The sequence below is a fragment of the Octodon degus genome, unplaced genomic scaffold, assembly GCF_000260255.1.
Source record: "Octodon degus isolate 3935 unplaced genomic scaffold, OctDeg1.0 scaffold00354, whole genome shotgun sequence".
In the NCBI taxonomy this organism is placed as follows: domain Eukaryota; kingdom Metazoa; phylum Chordata; class Mammalia; order Rodentia; family Octodontidae; genus Octodon; species Octodon degus.
The window spans coordinates 548,919-567,929 of NW_004524930.1; the positions used below are offsets into that span (position 1 = coordinate 548,919).

The following is a 19,011-nucleotide window of genomic DNA, read 5'->3' on the forward strand; positions in this document are numbered from 1 at the left end:
TTCAATAAATCTTATATTTAAATAGAGTACAGATTAGTATTAAAACAGAGAAAATGGCAAGTGACACAGATTTTTCCTCCAAAATGTAATATGAATTTCACAGTATTTATTATGTGATACATAGTGTTTTCTTCCAACCAGTTATGCATATTACCACACATATGCCTCTAAATTTGGAAGAAGAAAAAAAAAGAAAGAAATGTATAACAAATTAAGAAGAAAAAATGCATAAACAATTGAAAAATCAGGTGATAGACTGCTTTCCATAAACCAGCAGTTCTTGAAATCCATCACCTTTCCTCTACAGTATGACACTGACTTCCACCAATTTGCAATTGAAAAAGCTCTGAGAAGACTGGAACATAAAAAATGACAACACCTATCAGCAAATGAATAAAGCTACCCTTAAAATTCAGAAGTCACACTAATTCTATGTGCAGAGAATTTTGTACTCAGCAGAAAGAATAGGACACACAGAAGGAGATATGGAGCAACGGAACAACGTGACTGAGTTTGTGCTATTGGGGCTTACTCAGAGCATCCAGGGTCAAAAAATATTATTTGCTGTGTTCTTCCTAACCTACATGGTGACAATGGTAGGCAACCTACTCATTGTCCTGACTGTGGTGCTCAGTCCAGCCTTGGAAGCCCCAATGTTCTTCTTTCTTGGCTACTTATCATTTATGGATGCCATTTTTTCCAGTACAGTTACCCCACAGTTGATTAAAGACCTACTCTATGAGAAGAAAACTATTTCCTTCGAAGCTTGCATGACACAACTATTTTTAGAACACTTATTTGGTGGCGCTGATGAAATACTCCTAGTTGCCATGGCCTATGACCGCTATGTGGCCATCTTCAAACCCTTGCATTATATGACCATCATGAACCAACAGCGGTGTGCTATGCTCATCCTCCTGACCTGGGTTGGAGGTCTCCTGCATGCTACCCCACATGTGCTTTTTGTTTACAACCTTCCTTTCTGTGGCTCCAATGTCATTGACCACTTCTTATGTGACTTGTACCCCTTAATGAAACTTTCCTGCACAGACACCTATATAATCAGCCTCACTGTGCTAGCCAATGATGGGGTGATCTCTGTCACCATTTTTACAATCTTATTGGTCTCCTACGGGGTCATTCTGCAATCCATGAAGAACATGAGTAAGGAAGGGAGGCATAAGGCCTTATCCACCTGTGGCTCCCATATCACAGTAGTCATCCTGTTCTTTGTGCCTTGCATTTTTATATATGTGAGACCTCCATCTACATTACCCATTGATAAATACTTGACTGTGTTTTACACCATAATCACCCCTCTGTTGAACCCCCTGATCTATACTTTGAGAAATGCAGAGATGAGAATTGCCATGAGGAAGATCTGGACAAGAAAACAAAATTGAACTTATTTCACTTATTTGAAATGAAGATTTAATTCTTCTAGGATAGTCATAAGTGATTATTTCTGTATGCTAAACTTTACTTCAGCTCAAACATCTGAAAAATAATGAACATAGAATATGTGAATTCTTGTGAAAATCTACATATATTCTTAAGGCTATTAGAATTTGTTAAGAAATCACATATTATTTGTTTGGCTGAAATGTTTCAGTAGAGACTATCAATTTATGTGCTGGAATTAATGCTATCAACTTCTTTTACTTCATCAGAGTTTTTTCATGTTTGTTACAAAACCAAAGTTCACAAATATTTTTGAACTATATGGGAAAAACTAATCATGCATAAATATGAAAATAGACGTAAAGTGATTTGAACTAGATCGAGGAGCGATTGTAACTAGGAGAGAGATCAAGGTTTGAAGGGAGCAATGGAGGAGGAGATTTTTTTAAAAATGAAGACATGTTCTGTATATCCCCAACTACTCTTAGTGAATGTATGCAATGTGTACTGCTTATGTGTACTAATAAAAATATTTTCAAAGCACAGAAAATAATTTTGTTTCTTTTCTTCCTTTTTTTTTTTTTTTTTTTTTTTTTTTTTTTTTTGGCTGAATGAAGGTTTGAATTCAGACCCTTGCTCTCGCCAGGGAAGCACTTATTGTACTCAACCATTTCCCCGGCCCTTCAAAAAATGAATTTCTATAGGATCACAATTCTAGACTGAGAAGGAATCTCCACATTGATTTTCACAGTGGTTGTACTAGTCTGCACTCCCCCCAACAATGCAAAATGTTTCCTTTTACTCCACATCCCCTCCAAATTTTGTTATTTGCTGATTTCTAGTTGTTACCCATTCTTTGTAGCATGAGGTGATATCTCTGTGTTTTTTTTTTATTTTGCATTTCTTGAATGATCAGTGATGAACATTTTCCATATGTTTACTTTCCGTTTCTATTTCTTCCTCTGAGTACTGTATATTCAACTCAGGTGCCCATTTTTTCATAGGATCTTCGAATTTAGGGTTCCTGATTTTTTTAATTCTTTATACGTTCTAGATAGAATACTTTTGATGGAGGGACAGTCCGCTATATTTTTCCCCAGTTTGTGGGTTTTCTTTTTACTTTGTTGGACACTTGTTTGGAGGTGCAAAAACTTTTCAAATAGATGAATCCCAATTGTTGATTCTATGAAATATCTCCTGTGTAGTGTAGTTTTGGCTTTCTTCACGAACTCTCCAAGTACCCCTATGTGTGTAAGATTTCCATTTATATTTTCCCCGAGATTTAGTGGGTTTTTTTTTTTTCGGAACCAGGGATTGAACTCAGTCCCTTGTGCTAAACCTTAAAAACAACCCAGATACGCGTCAACTGAAGAATGGATAAAGAAAGTGTGGTATCCTTACACAATGAAGAATTATTCAGCTATAGAACAGGATAATTTGAGTCTTTTGTCAGTAAATGGATGGAACTAGAAAACAAACTCCTAAGTGAAGTAAATCAGACTTATGTGTGTAAAGATTGTATTTTCTCCTTAGTGTAAGAACCTGAAAGATAAAAATGGAATATGAAAGGTACAACAGATCCTGAGAAAAGTGAATAAGCTTATGCAAATGGTAAGAGTTACTGAGATGAGGAGAAGGACAGGAGAGGCAGCCGGTGAACAAGACTTATCTATGTATGTAAGGAGAATGGATAGGATAACTGCACTGTGCAATTCTACTGATCTATGGGGAGGACCAGGTAATACTTAACTTCTTTTGTCTACTTTTTCATTTTTTTGTACTTCTTCTCTTCTTAATTCCTTACACATTTCTTTCTGTTTTTATTTCTTTTTCCAAATTTACATGCTTATATCTTCCTCAAATTTTACATGCTTATCAATAACTGACTGGAAGACAACACTATGTATTACAGCAAATACTATGAAATACATATTACTTTGTTAAGAGAAATTCTATATGTTATAATTATTTATGTTTTTATTCTTATTTATCCTCTCTGATTAAAAAATGAAATTCTAATGTGTATGATATATTTTGTCACAAGGAAATACTCTAAATATACAGATATATTTCTTTTCTGAGAATTCCAGGAAATAATGCTAGATCGCATACATATTTGAAATGCCTATCTTATTGTTTTGTTTTGTTAAACTCTAAATTTATATTCCCCCACAGGTTATATTCTTTTATTTTATTTTATTTCATTTCATTTCATTTAGCAGTGTAAGACCAGAAGCAAAAACAAATAGAAGACAGACAGAAACAGGGTAACATACAGCAAAAATATATGTTACAAATTTTTAAAACAGTAATCTCTAAATAGAGTTTCTATATTATCTATTTTTACCATCAAATCCTTTGCTCCCATTAACAGATATAGTCATACAAGACTAGACAAATAATTGAATATTAACACTTGCTTTCAAGAAATATTCTTTTCCTTGTCTTTTCTTAAAATTTATTTTAAAGAGACTGTGATAAATGATAAGACATTAGAAATGCTACACATGTAGCAGACCATGATGACACTTATTCCACCGTGGATTTTGTATTGCACATTGCTGTCCTTTATGTGAGACTCTAAATATATAATGATTTAGTGTTGTCTGGAACTTTGTGCTTCAAGAGGAATAATTCTTTCCTGTTAATAAAGTCAGAAACAAGCAATAAATTTTATGTTTTTAAATTTAGGGCAGGGTGTATAGGTTCTTACTATGTAGATCAGACTCCTAGTGATCCTCCTGTTTTCAGCCTCCTAAGCTCAGGGATTACAATGCATGCCACCACACCCAGTCTCCATTGCCATCTCAGCACACACCCAAGGAGGGGCCTGCATGGCATGCTGCTAATCAAACCTTGGGCACTGCTCTCTGCCTAAGAAGGTCTTTTTGTTCACTGATCTATTTGGCTGGCCCATAAGAAGTGATAAATTTAAAGAGCAGTAAAGATCACAAATGGTTGATGTGATATTACCATGACATTTTCCACGGAATTTTGCATTCCTTTGCACTTGTTTTTCCTATAAAAATTAATTCATCAGGGATAAACACATTACAATATTTTACATTCATTTAGTTTATTTAATTTTAAATGCTTGGGGAACATTATGTGGTATATTTTGTCTCCAATTTCTAATTGACTTCCTTATTAACATACACAGAATCTATAAAATTCAAATTATTTCACACATACAGCATTGTATGCCATAATTGGTGTGCTGTGTTTTGGTCAATATTACATTCATACTTGTGGATACATAGGGCAGGCCCATATCTGTATTAACTTTTTCAATTCCTGTTGCTAGAAACATCCTAAATATAAAGCTACCCAAATATGTAATACAGTTTTTTTTTTTAAGGCTGAACTAGGATTTCTCCATATTTGAATCAAATTCCTCAGAAGTAAGCGTTCTTGATCTCACTTCATGAGTTCAGATTTCAACTAAAAACTGTTAACTGTGTGACCACCAAATTTTTCTGCATTGAAGAGCATGAATTTTGTAAATGTTCATTAGTTCCTCTTATTTGTCCAAAATGTTGTGATTCAACCTGCTATCTATAAAAAAAGAGCAGTTCATTTATTTTGATTATATCAATCTCTCATATTATCCTTTTTTAAACCAATGGGCCATATTTTGAAGGTAGAAAGATTTTCCATATTTTATTTATGCTTATCCTAGACTGTTTGATTTTGGAGATTTGACCTCAAGTTGTTCTACTGTGCTATTTTCCCAGAAAATATGTTCTAAATTGCTATTCTTCTCCGGGCATCTCTGTAGGTGCCAAACTCCCCTCAGTTAGGCATGAGGTCTCAGTAAGTTTAATTAAGAAATATCACCTTGGACATGGAACAAGTGAAGCAATCACCAATATATGCTGTGGTTTCAACACACATGAACTATCCCCAGGCAACTGTCATTCTTCAGTGAGTGTTTTGCTCTATGATCACTCACTCAATTGTGCTCTTAGACATCAAAACTACAGACTCAAACCATAATTTAACATGGATCATGGTGTTCTCTCCATTCTTTACCCCTCCAAGGCAAATGTGGCATTTGAAGGGAGGATGATATACTTTTCTGGGAATTACACATTATAAAACCTGTTTCATTGTTTCTTATTTTATGAAAGAGAAATAGCAAATATGTGTTGTAGTAAATCATGGTTCATTATCTAATGAAATTAACTATAAGACATGAAACTGCTACTTAATATTGGTTATTGACCAAATATTGCCAAAATGGAACTTTGAGTACTTCTATTTTTTATAATCAATTACCAGGTTTCTTGAGTTTGTATGGAACTCATGCCATCAACTTTAACAAACGCAACTTAATACAGAAACACTTTTCTATAAATTGGATAAATTGTGCTTCCAGCAAGTACAGCAGCATTGGTCAGGGAAAGAATTTCCATATGAACTGGTGGTGTGTGTGATACTTTACTATCTTTACTCCAAGAGACATCTGTGTGTGAAGTTGTTGTCATTAGGACCCATAAAATACATGAATTCAGCCCCTGGACTGAAGGACTGTCTGCTTATATGCAAGTAAGTTCATAGGGATATGGATGTATCAAATTCTGAAATGGAGTTTTCTTTACACAACAGCGGTAGATTTATCGCAATGGAATGCATAAACTTTTCAAAATTCCATAGGATTATGACACTCATTTACACCATTTTGTCCTTTGTTATGGATAACATATGGAAAAATAAATTACGACATTTAACTGTTCTTGTAATATTATAAAAACAAATATTCTTCTGCCTGTAGCTGTCCCCTGAAAGCTTCATGTTACCATTGCAGCAGAGTTCTATAGTTTTTGGTCCATTAATGATACAATGCTGGGATTATTAGTGTCAGTACTAACCCATCAGGGGTGGATAGCCTGAAAAAGTCATGGATGTGAGAGATATTTCTTAGCTCCTGTAACCACTATTACTACATTTGTGGCTTTTGCTATTTTGTAGTCTTCCACCACCATGAACTAATGCCCTCTGCCATGTGGTAGTCTGCCTTCTAGCTAGGTGTGTAGGACAGAAACATCCACAAACTGTGAGCAAAATAAGCTTTTCCTTCCTTAGTTAGAGGTGTCAGCTATTTTGTCACGGCAGTAAGAGAAAAGTAAACAAGACAGATTTTGGCACTGAAAATTGGGTTCACTGATTGTACTGTACCAGCCTATGTGGTTCAAGGACCTTTGGGAATGATTTATGGGAAGACATAGGAAAGATCTGGAGATCTCATCTGAATGAAAAGCGATGGAACGCAGTCAATTATTTTGTATGGGAAATTCTGGGTGAGCTCAAAAGACCAGAATACTAACAGATATCCTGCCTGTAAAACCAGCCTGGGAATGAGGAGATTGCTCAGCAGTCTAAGCACCTGCCTGGCAAGTGCAAAGGACCCAGGTTTGATCCCAAGTAAAACATGCCATTCTGGGTCTGGAAACATAATCACACAGTACTGGACACTGAAACTGGGTGTGGCAGCCAACACCTATAATACCAGTGCTGGGGAAGCTGATACAGGACGACCACTATGATCCCAAGTTACATCACAAGATCTTGTACAAAATAACTAAAAGGTTTTAAGAAAGAAAAGGCCAAGCAGGGGAGGTTTTTTCTGGGAAGAAGGACTGCATTATTTGTTAGACAAAAGATAATGTGTGTTATGTCTTGGAAGAAAGTTTCTCTACATATGGCACATGTTCAGAGACTGACTGAGACTGAGATTAAACATAGAAGAATGATTTATCTTGAAAGAGAAAATTCAAGGCACTCAAATCTTGTGGCGGTGGCATGGCTATTCTTGGGGGATTTTACTGAAATTTAAGTTCACACTGAAGAATAAAGAACCATACCTGATTTATAATGTTGTAAGTTTTGGCAGAAAGGAAGCTCCAACAAATCTATTGATTGTAAACACAGAGCGGCGGATATCTCCATTTATAAGAAAGAACAGTAGAATTTAAAAAAGATGGCCTGAGGGCATCACAAGAGCCAGCAAGTCCCCAGTGTTTGAGGCCTCAAAACTACAAAAGTGAAAGACTTTGGAATGAAGAGAAAGCCTCAGAGAACCATGTTCCAGAATGGAGACCAAGGCCACACCAGATTTGTAGCACCATATAGAATTTGCCTCTCATGATAAGCGTCAGACTGATCACCAACCCAAGCACTCAATCCCTACAGTCAAGAGAGAAGAAAACCTGGACACTGCTCCAGCTGGCAGCAGAAATTGTCATCATCCACATGGCATTAATTTTATGTTTATGCAGAATGCAAGAGTTCTGTGGTTCACAAGGCTTTCACCTAGATTATGGACTATGGACTAGGAGGTTAGCCACTCTGCCCCTGAGATATAGAGGCTGTGAGTGAGAAGCCTAAAGTTCAGTGCAGACCCCAAAAGTTTGGAATTCAGGACCACAGCTCATCAAATAAAAATTGAAAAGAGGGAGCAAATCTGGCCAAACAGAGAAGCCTTGGGAACTACCACTGAATATGCCATAGAAGTGGACTCACAGTGACCTCGCACTTTGCCACTGATTGCTTCAGATGTCCCGTATGCAACTACAGGACTTACTGCTTGCCATTGGTCCCAATCCTTCATATCCTGTCATTTTTATCTTTTGGAGTGGTAATGTTTTCTTTGTCCCATTGAATGTTGGAAATGTTTAACTTTTCATTTGTACAAGAAAGAGTTTAGTTTCAGTCTTGGAGGAGATTTAGTAATTAAACTTTTCAGTGATATTGAAACAGGACTCTTATTGGCAACTCTTATTGATGGCAACTCTTATTGATAGACTAAAATGCCTTTTGTATAAGAGGATTTTCAAGAGACTTTGGGGACACAGGGACAGAATGTTATCCCTGTGTCTAGTGGCCCCCCAAAGCCTCATGCAGTCATTGGGGCATACTTCTAAAATTTGTGATTAATTCTTCATACAATATTCATATTATGGATGTGAACACTACAACCACTCGGGATGTAGGGCATCAAAGCAATATAAGGAATTGAGCATGGTTTGGCAGCTGCTGAAGCAACTGTACCACCCTTTTTATCTCTTACTGTTTCACAGTCTTCTGATGCCATAAACTGCTACCCTCTGCTATGTGTAACTTTGTTGTGGAGTCGGGAAAGTGTGAACTGAAACCTCAACAAACTGTGAACTAAATAAAGCTTTAGTGCCTTAATTTTGTGTATTGGGGATTTTGTCCAAGAAACAAGAGAAAAATGACCTAGACAAATGTCCCAACGCTCTTTGTTTGTTATTTGTCACTTATGGTTGCTGTTTATTCAAAAATAGTTACTCTAAATGTGATGATAGGATGAGTGCGTGGGAGAGCTTCCTGCTACCCTGCAATGGCCAGACTTTCCGGTCTCAGCCCAGGTGCAGTGTCGTGAGACCCACCCTCTTGAGACCCCCCCACCATCATTCCACAACACCATCCCCCACCCAATCTGGCAAGAGAGGATTTCTGCAGCGTTCTGCGGACTCCCAGATCCAGTCCTAAACAAGGCCCGGTGAGTGTATGGTAGAGCTTCATCTCCCCCCTACTCCACCTTATGCCTTCCAGACTCAGATCACACCTGGCATACAGGCCTTGGGTGAAAACCTTTGGGTGCAATCCCTGCAGAGAGAGTAGGGGAGAAAGCCACCCAGCTAGTCCAAAAGCAGAACATCTTGCCAAAGGGCACAACAGGATCACTCCTTGGGGCGGCAACAGGGAGGAGCTGAGCACAGCAGCCAGACCAAGGCAAGGCACAGCAGGATAAATTAAACTTTGTAGATCTGCACCTGAATTTCAGTAGATGCTAAGGTTATAACTGCACCAAAGCTCTACAACAATGATAGGAAGACAGTGCTACACAAAATGACAATGAGAAGGAGCAAAATGCAATCACAGATGGCCAACATCTCTTCAAAAACCATGAAGGCAAGAAAAGCATGGAGGAGAATAATTCAATTCTTCTATGAAAATAAATTGCAGCCCAAAAGACTATACGCTGCAAAACTCTCTTTCAAGTTTGATGGAAAAGTGAAATACTTCAGTGACAATGAACAACTAAAGAATTTCATGATGACAAAGCCAACCCTACACAGGCTCCTGAAAGATGTTCGAGAGAGGGACCAAAATGATAAGAACTCCACGAATGACATCAGAAGCAGAAAACTAAAGAGGGCAAGCAATTAAGCACAGGAGAAAAAAGAGTAAACAACAGGTAAATAACATATCAAACATAAGTCAGTATCTCAGGTATAACCATCAATGTAAATGGGCTGAATTTACCAATTACGAGAAATAGAATGGCACAGTAGATTAGGAAATGAAATCCAACAATATGCTGTATACACGAAACACATTTAACTCATACAGACATTCACAGGCTGAAAGCCAAAGGATGGAACACAATACTACATGCTCCATCACCTCAGAGAAAACCAAGGATAGCAATCCTATTCCCAGACAGTCTCAAGTTCAAACCAAGAATGATCAAGCGAAATAAATAAGGCCATGAGATACCGGTTAGGAGAAAAATTCGAGAGAAAGAGATAACACTTATAAATATATATGGACCAAACACATGAGCACCTAACTATATAAAGCAAATCTTAATGGACAAAAAAAATCTAATATGCAGTGTCACAATCTTAACAGGAGACCTTAACATCCCCTTATCCCAAAAAGATAAGGCAGCCAGACAAAAACTTAGCAAAGAAACAACAAAACTGAACCAGAGCTTGAAACAAATGGATTTGATGGACATATACAGAGTGTTCCCCAAAAACACAGCTGAATACACATTTTTCTCAGCTGCACATGGGTCATTTTCTAAAATAGATCACATACTGGTCCATGTCTTATGCCTAAGTATATGCAAGAATACAGAAATTATCCCATGCACATTATCTGATGACAGTGCAATGAAACAGGAAATAAATGACAAAAGAAACCAGAAAAACACCCAAAATACGTGGAAATTAAATGACACTCTACTCAGCAATCAATGGGTCACAAATGAAATTAAACAAGACATTCAACAGTATCTACAATTCAATGAAAATTCACATACAACATATAAGAATTTATGGGATACGATGAAAGCAGTTCTCAGAGGGAAATTCATAGCTGTGAACCCACACATTAGGAAAACAGAACGGGAACAAATAGATACCCTAATGCTGCACCTTCAACAACTAGAAAAGGAAGAGCAAACTAAACCCAGAGCCCAAAGACGCGAGGAAATCATAAAGATTAGAGCAGAAATTAATTCAATTGAGACGAAGAAAACAATTCAAAGAATTAAAACAGCAAAAAGCTGGTTCTTTGAAAGATTAAATAAAATTGATAACCCCCAGCTAACCTCATCAAACAGAGGAAAGAAAAAATTCAAGTACAAGCAATAAGGAATGAAAAGGGTGTAATTACCACAGACCCCATGGAAATTCAGATTATCAATAGCTACTTTGAGAATCTTACTCGCACAGAATAGAAGACACAGAAGAAATGGACCAATTCCTGGAAAGGTACAAATTACCAAAGATGAATCAACGAGATATAGCCACTCTCAATAGCCCAGTAACAGCTAGCAAAATACGGGATGTAATAAAAAACCTACCGACAAAGAAAAGCCCTGATCAAATGGATTAACAGATGACTTCTACAAGAAATTTACACAAGATGTAGTCCCTTTAGTCCTCAAACTCTTCCATGATATTGAAAAGGAAGCAATCCTCCCAAAATCATTCCTGGAGGCAAGTATTATACTGATACCAAAACCAGGGAAAGATGCAACTAAGAAAGAGAACTACAAGCCAATTTCCCTCATGAACATAGATTGAAAATTCCTCAATAAAATTTTAGCAAATACAATACAGCAAATCGTCAACAAGATTATACACCATGATCAGGTATGATTCATCCCAGGGGTGCAAAGATGGTTCAAAATATGCATATCTACAAATGTAATACACTATATCAATAGAGTCAAATCAAAAAACTACATGATCATCTCAATTTTTTCAGAAAAGGGAGTTATTTATGAATACCAGTAAATCTTGCTTATCTTTCCACCTGGAAATATTTTTAGTATCTCTCGAGAGAAGCTTCGTTTGGTGTCTTATTTCCATTCAAGTAAGTATGGTACTTCAGTCTTCTTATATAGTATAAAATATGTGAAGATGGCTCTGCTATTCTTCATGATTATCTTCATTATATTCTTAAATTTTATATTTTACAAGGTAGGCTTTGGTTTTATGTACCAATTTAACATAATCCCATATCTGTAAACTACAATTGTGCAATTACATGGAGAGTGAAACATTTTCAAAGATTTGGACAATACATGATCTTTTCATTGTTATATCATTTTTAATTACATACTTTTGTATTTCAGCATTTTAAGTATACATAGTGCATCATGATCATTCTATGCTATTATATAATGTGTGCCAATCAAATTTGTGTGGATAACGCTTCTATCCTTTGAGACCTTGTTAAATATTATTAACAGGTAAAATGTATGCACAGCTATGGGAATCTACATGCATTTTCATGTGTACATAGAGTGGACACTGATAAAATGAATGGAATTCATAAATGATTCTAAATCATTTTCATCATTTCATGTTTGGAGACTCTGAACCTCTCTACTAGTAAAATGTAGACATTCGGTAGACTTAGGGCAAAAATATGGGGTTTTATTATATTTAATTTCATTCATAAAGTCTTTGTGACTAACCATCTGTAACACAGCATTAATGTCAAATATTATGTATTTATTATATGATAGAAATCATATGGTGAACAAAAGTTTTCTTGCTACTCTGAAGAATCTGTCATTACGGGAGTCTAAGACAATGTAAAATTGTGTGATTTTCACCAGAAAATTATACAAACTGAATAACCCTGTATCGTTTTTTATCCTTATAATTACTTCATAAAAATTGAGTATATCATTTAAAGTCTCTTCAAAAGTAAACTTATATTCACTGGATCATACTGCGTTTGTTTGTACCACAGCTTATATAACTATGTGTTATAATTTGGATACATAAAAGTCCTGTACACAGGAAAGCTGCTTACATTGGCACCCAGAAACACATAGCAAAGGAGGGAGTAAGTGCAGGATATGCAACCTTCAAGGTCAGGTAACATTGTTTCAAAATTGTATCGCCTGAGTTGCTCAAGATGAAGTAAGCATGTGTATTCCACACAAGTCTTTATCTTAGAACTCTGAGATAGTTCCGACATTTCCGGACTCCAAGCAAGCCATGTCACTTTCCTTTTTCATTTAAGGCTTTGCCATACATTCGTCATAGCTTGGCCAAGCCCTCAATTGACCTATGGAGGAGACTCCAAGGAGCTGGACATACCATGGATGTGAAACGTCTCACAAGAAAGTGGCATACTATGTGTACCGCCAGCCCAATAGAGAAAGTGGGCAGTACACAACAATGACGTGGATTCAAATACTTCTAAGTACCAGAGAAGGCCTATCTCACCACGATTTTTCCAGAGGTTATATTTTTTAAAAGTAATTTCATTCAGAAAAAAATAGCAATGAGATAGTTTCAAAAACAATTACTAGCACATTTTCAGTAATTAAAACATTGCATATTGTTCTCTTAGTGGTTATTCATTGCACAAGATACAGATATGATATCCTGTCCACAAACACTATTAGAAAAAAATATCTCTATTCATTGAATTAAGAAAATGCAGCTATGTATCTGTCCTAACTATTTTGAGTATACAGATACGAAATAGACGTAAATTTGTATCCCCCTTTTTTGGTTAATTTTGTCAAAGAAGGGAGTTCCATTTTCATAAAATAATGCAAGGGCATGAATTCAGTAAAAAATACCAACATACTCTACTAGTCTATAATAGTAGTGCATTTTCTGTAAGACTGGCAGTGTCCGAAGTTGTTGACTTGAGCCTTATACATCTTAGCATATTAATATGGCTTCACGTTTCATACTTCATTTTTATACTTTTCTACTGGATGGTTAAGACCAAGATAAAGCAAGACCTATCCAAGAAGAAATATAATTTTGCATCTGTTAAGGTCTGTCAAATCTCATAGGATTTATCCTGAAACAATCTACCGCAGTTTGTAGATCCTTTTCAGTATCAGACATGTGGATGAGTCAAGGCAAATGCTTGTCCAATTTTCTCTCTGTGAAAGTCTGAGAAAATGTTTTCCTTCCATGTGACTCTCCTAAGGCACGCTCTACATCATTGATCACTTTCCTCTGTATCCCCATAATCTCCTTGATCAGAAAATTTGGGAAACAATTGAGTTACATGATGTTACACTATAAGTTGTCTTAAGTCCTGAGTCGTCACTGACCTTGAAAGGCTAGGGTGAAATTTTGGCTGTACTTGCAGCCCTTCTTTTTCTCTAATTTTTGGTCTGTAAACTTAGGTTCTTAAACATCCAGAAGTGAAGCTTATTATAATTACCCTACAACCTAGGCAGTTGAGCTTAACCTCATTATCTGTCTAAATATCAAGCATCTTAGACATAACATGGAACAAGTACTTTCCATCAAGTATTGATATGTTAAAATTTAAGTCCCAGAGGCTTTATATTAAAGGACAGAACTTAAAAATTTTCTGCTGGATTTCATTCTTCTATTGGTTAGACTTATTTCATTCTCCTTATTGCTATCTTATAGATGCTGGGCCTGCCCATTATTTTAAGGGTGTTAGCCTTGCCTACTGTGTGTTGGTAGGATACTATCTTTTTTATTTTTAAAGGGTTCATACATACCAGTTTGCCATGAATCTCAGAACAAATTTTCAGCTTATTCCACAAGGCTGAAATAACAGACTGTCAACCTTGATATGGACTAAATATGCTTAAAGTAATGAAACTTACTCTTCTGGAACTTATGCAGAGTGTGATTGTACAGATCCATAGAGTACCACAAAATACAAAAATAAGAAAACAAAAGAACACTCATATGACCCCCATCCACACCTCTCCTACTCTCTTGAATGGAAGTGGTCACAGGACAACTACAGGGAATTGGTGAGCCCTCCCCCATGACGACCCTTCTTTACAGAGTTCCATTTAGATGCAACTGCCTCTGTCACTGTTGCAGTAGCTCTACTGAGCCATGGCACCTTAACCTACCACTAGTTGGAGGCTTGGGAACCCCCCTTGCCATCCCCACCAACAAAAGAGCCTTGAGAAGCTTGGCCTTCCCCTAGCATCACTGAGGTCTTATTGAGATGCCTCTAGGACACTGTCACAAAGAGGAAATCCACAGTGAATCCACCAAGCATAACATTTGATGACACTACACTGCCCTAACCGCTGTTATCGTTGATTTGCTCACCTACAACCCACCAACATACCATTGCTGCAGTGTCCAAGTGAATATTTTGGGATTCAAAAATGTTTAAAAATGGAGTATCAAAAGGAAATCTAACCCTTCCCTAAAATACAGAAAAAAGGCAATCTAAGACCTCAAGCCCTCCCTAAACAAGTCGCAGAGATATGTCATAGAAGATCTTGGTAGTCACACACTTGAAATTTTGAAAATAATAGCAACTGAAGTAAAGAAACAACTTGATTATGCCATAGAAGAAATCAGATCACAAATAATCTTTCAGGTAAAATAAGGAATGACAACAATCATGAGACAATTGCTCAGCACATCTAAGGAAGACATATTCATGTTTCCTAGCTCTTCTTTCCCTCTCTTGATTAGTTAGTCCTTCAGATAGTGCTTTCCATTTACTTGTATTATAGTTTTCTATTTGTATTTCTTCTTTTGAGTTCTTATACCAGGGAAACTATATGATATTTACATATGTGTGTCTGCTTTATTTCACTTATGAGTATATGTTCAAGTGGCATCCACTTCAATATAAAGGCTTTGAGTTTATCCTTCTTAATAGCTGAATAATACTCCATTGTGTAAAAATACCATATCTTTTTCAATCATTCCTCAGGTAATGGGCATCTTGATTGTTTCCAAGATTTGGCTATCACAAACTGTGCTGCTATAAACATAAGCACAAATATATCCCTATGATATGATGCTTTCAGATCCTCCGGGAAATTTCCCAGTACAGGAATAGCTGGTTTAAATTGGATTTCCGGTCGAACGTTTCTAAGGAGTCGCCATACTGATTTCCATAATGGTTGCATGAGTCTACATTTCCACCAGCAGTGGAGAAGGGTTCCTTTTTCCCTACAGCCTGCCAACATTTGTTGTTAGGTGATTTCCTTACAATAGCCATTCTTTATCGGGTGAGATGATATCTCAATGTTCTATTAATTTGCATTTTGCGGATGGCTAGAGATGTGGAGCATTTTTTCTTATATTTATTCCTTTCCTTAATTTCTTTCTTGGATCAAAAGAGGGAAAGAAGAGCTAGGAAACATGAATAAGTCAAACCATACTATTATATGTTAAAGATGAGCAAGGCAATGATCCTGAGACTCTTCAGAAGATTTTTTAATCTAGCAGTTAATTGGAAAGATTCTCACACTGACTAACTATATATACTGATACCTGTGAACTATGCTACTGCACTGCAGAGGATAATTTGTAACAGTAATTTCAGGCTTGGAGTGCCTGTCATTCTGGTCTTCTGAATATGGGCTGCTTGTCATGACATGCCAGTTGCTGCTATGATGTCTCTTGGGTAGATGGTTATTCAAAAAGAAGGGGGCTGTGAATGAAAGCAATAGACAGGCAAAGGAATATTGTGGGACTGTCCTGCTTCAAGGTTGTATATGGTGATATTTTTGGATTTATGTGTAAATATAAGAAGTATGTAACCCTTTATGCCTATTTTTAAAATATATTCCAATTTTTAATTTTTTTATCATATTATGTAGGGACTTAAAGTTCAACATATCAATACTTGATGAAAAATACCTGTTCCATATTATGCCTAAGATACTTGATATGCAGACAGACAGTGAGGTTAAGCATAACATCTTAAGTTGTATGGTAATAACAATAAGCTTGTCTTCTGGATGGTTAACAACCTAAGTTGCAGAAAAAAATTAGAGAAAAAGGAGGGCTGCAAGGAAAGTAAACATTTTGGCCCTAGCTTATAAGGCAAGTTAAGACTCATGATATATGAGAACTTGTACTATAACGTCATGTAACTCAGTAGTATCCCAAATTTTCAGATCAAGAAGATTATGGGTCCAAAGAGGATAGTGATCAATGATGTAGAGTGTGCCTAAGGAGAGTCAAATGGCGAGAAAACATTCTCTCAGGCTTTCACAGAGAGCACATGGGCCAAGCAATGGCCATGACTCATTTACATGGCTGACACTGACAAAAGTTCTAAAATTTGAGGTACAGGATCTCAGGATAAATCCTGAGGGGATTTCACTGACCTTATAAGACCCAAAGGCAACAACTATTGTTGCATAGGTCCTGCTTTACCTTGGTCTTAACCATCCAGCAGAAAAGGATAAAAACAAAATATAAGTAAAGCCATGCTGTTATGTTGAGCTGTAGGGGACTCAGGTCAACAACTTCTGACACTGCCATTTCTGCTGAAGACTCAATACTATTATGGGCTACTGGACTCTTTTAGAATATTTTGCTGAGTTTACACACCTATAATATTAAAATAACAGAACTTAACAAGAAAAAGGGTATACAGATGAATATCCATTTTGTATCTGTGTATTCAAAGTGGTCAGGATAGATATATATTTACATTCTCTTAATGGAGTGATTTGCTCTAATGGTGTTGGTAAATAGGATATCATGTCCGCATCTTGTACAGCAATTAACCACTAGGAAGAATGTCTGCAATGTGTTCATTATTTAAATTGTCCTGCCATTTTGATTTAAAACTATCTCATTACTCTTTGTTTATCAATAAAATTATGGGAAGAAATAAAAAATAGACAAAAAATAGTGGATGATAAGGAAATGATGGAAACATTAAATGACCAATAGAGTAAAGAAATAAAATACATGAAAAAGATACAATCAGCCACCCAGTAACTTAAGATTTCCATGCAAAACAGGGAAAACTGCTTGAATGAAAGTGAAGATACACTTTCAGACCCTGACAATAGCATTGCAGTGACTGAATGTGAAAAGAAATATCTCTTGCCCCACCCAACCCACCGAGGAGGAATTTCTCCCCAATTCTGGGAACCCCCAGACCCTGTCCCAGCCCAAGACTGGTGAGTGTGTGGTAGAGCTTCCAGCTAAACTGTTCTGCAATGACCTATTCGTCCCAGCTCAGGCATATTCTGGGTGACACACTCTTTCACAACTTTGGGACACACCCCATCACTCCATAGTACCCCCCACGCCCCAACCACAGAGTAGGAATTTCTGTCGCATTCTGAGAACCCCCACATCCAGTTCTAGTCCAAAACCGGTTAGTGTGTGGCATAGCTGACTCTCCCCCCTACTCCTTCTTGTCCCGTCCAGACTCAACCAAGACCTGACACACAGGCCTGGGGTGAAAACTTTCAGCTGCAATCCCTGCAGAGTGTAAGGGGAGAACTACGCAGCTAGTCCAAGAACAGAACATCTTGCCAGAGGGACACAACAAGTTCACACCCAAAGGCTGCAACAGGAAGGAATTGAGCACAGCAGAAAGGCCCAAGACAGGCACAGCTGGATAAATCCAAACTTTGTAGATCTACACCTAAACTTCAGTAGGTGTTAAGGCGATAACTGCAACAAAGATCTAAAACAAAGGTCAGAAGACAGTGCTACACAAAATGACAATGAGAATAAGCAAAATGTAATCTCAGAACCCAAGCCCATCCATAACATGTGCAGAAGACACTAACACAGAACAAATTGTGAATCACAGAGCTGAAATCAATGAATCAATGGCTTCTAAAATAAAGAAACAGCTGAAGAAAGATATAGAGGACCTCAGATTGGAAATAAAAAAAGAAATTCCTGAATTAATAACATCTGCAGTAAAGAATCAAATGCAGAAACATATGGAGGAAAGCCAATGCCCACACAGAACAAGTGCAGAGGACACTAGCTCAGCTCAAATGTATGAATTAACAGCATCAATAGTGAATAAGCAACAGCAGAAAGTCATAGATGAACTCAGAGTGGAATTCTTTTCTACTAGCTCAGCTCAAATGTATGAATTAATAGCTCCAATAGTAAATAAGCAAGAGCAGAAAGTTATAGAGGAACTCAGGGCGTAAATTTTTTCTACTAGCTTCATTCAAATGTACAAAATAATAGCATCGAAAGTAAATAAGCAACAGCAGAAATTTACAGAGGAAATCAGAAAGGAATTATTTTCTGAAATAAAAAATAATTCTCAGAACTCATAGCATCTAAAGTAAAGACTCAACAAGACAAACAGAGGGAGGAAACCCAATCTGTAAATAAAACTGCAGTAAAAGAATTTATAGAGTCCTAGCCCAGGTCACGTGAGTGTGCGGAGAGTTTCCTGCTACCCTGCGCCAGCAGGACCAGTCCCAGCCCAGGCGCAGCGTGGGACGGACCCTCTCCCAGCCCCTCGGGCCGCCCCCCACCACTCCTCAGTGCCTCCCCCACCCCGCCCGCTGAATAGGATTTTCTGCTGAGTTCTGGGAGCCCCCAGACCCAGTCCTAGCCCAGGTCC

The 19,011-nt window shown here is 37.1% G+C and overlaps 1 protein-coding gene across 1 annotated transcript; it reads left to right on the plus strand.

The window, feature by feature from the left end:
• Positions 1–476: 476 nt before the first annotated feature.
• Positions 477–1,403, plus strand: LOC101563262 (olfactory receptor 4A15-like). Its single transcript, XM_004648130.2, has one exon. It carries the CDS (start codon positions 486–488, stop codon positions 1,401–1,403), a length of 918 nt encoding a protein of 305 aa, XP_004648187.1. The 5' UTR covers positions 477–485.
• The last annotated feature ends 17,608 nt before the right edge of the window (positions 1,404–19,011 follow it).

Excerpts from the sequence above, each read along its gene's own strand:
- LOC101563262 (XM_004648130.2), top strand. The coding sequence starts at position 486 with ATGGAGCAACGGAACAACGTGACTGAGTTTGTGCTATTGGGGCTTACT.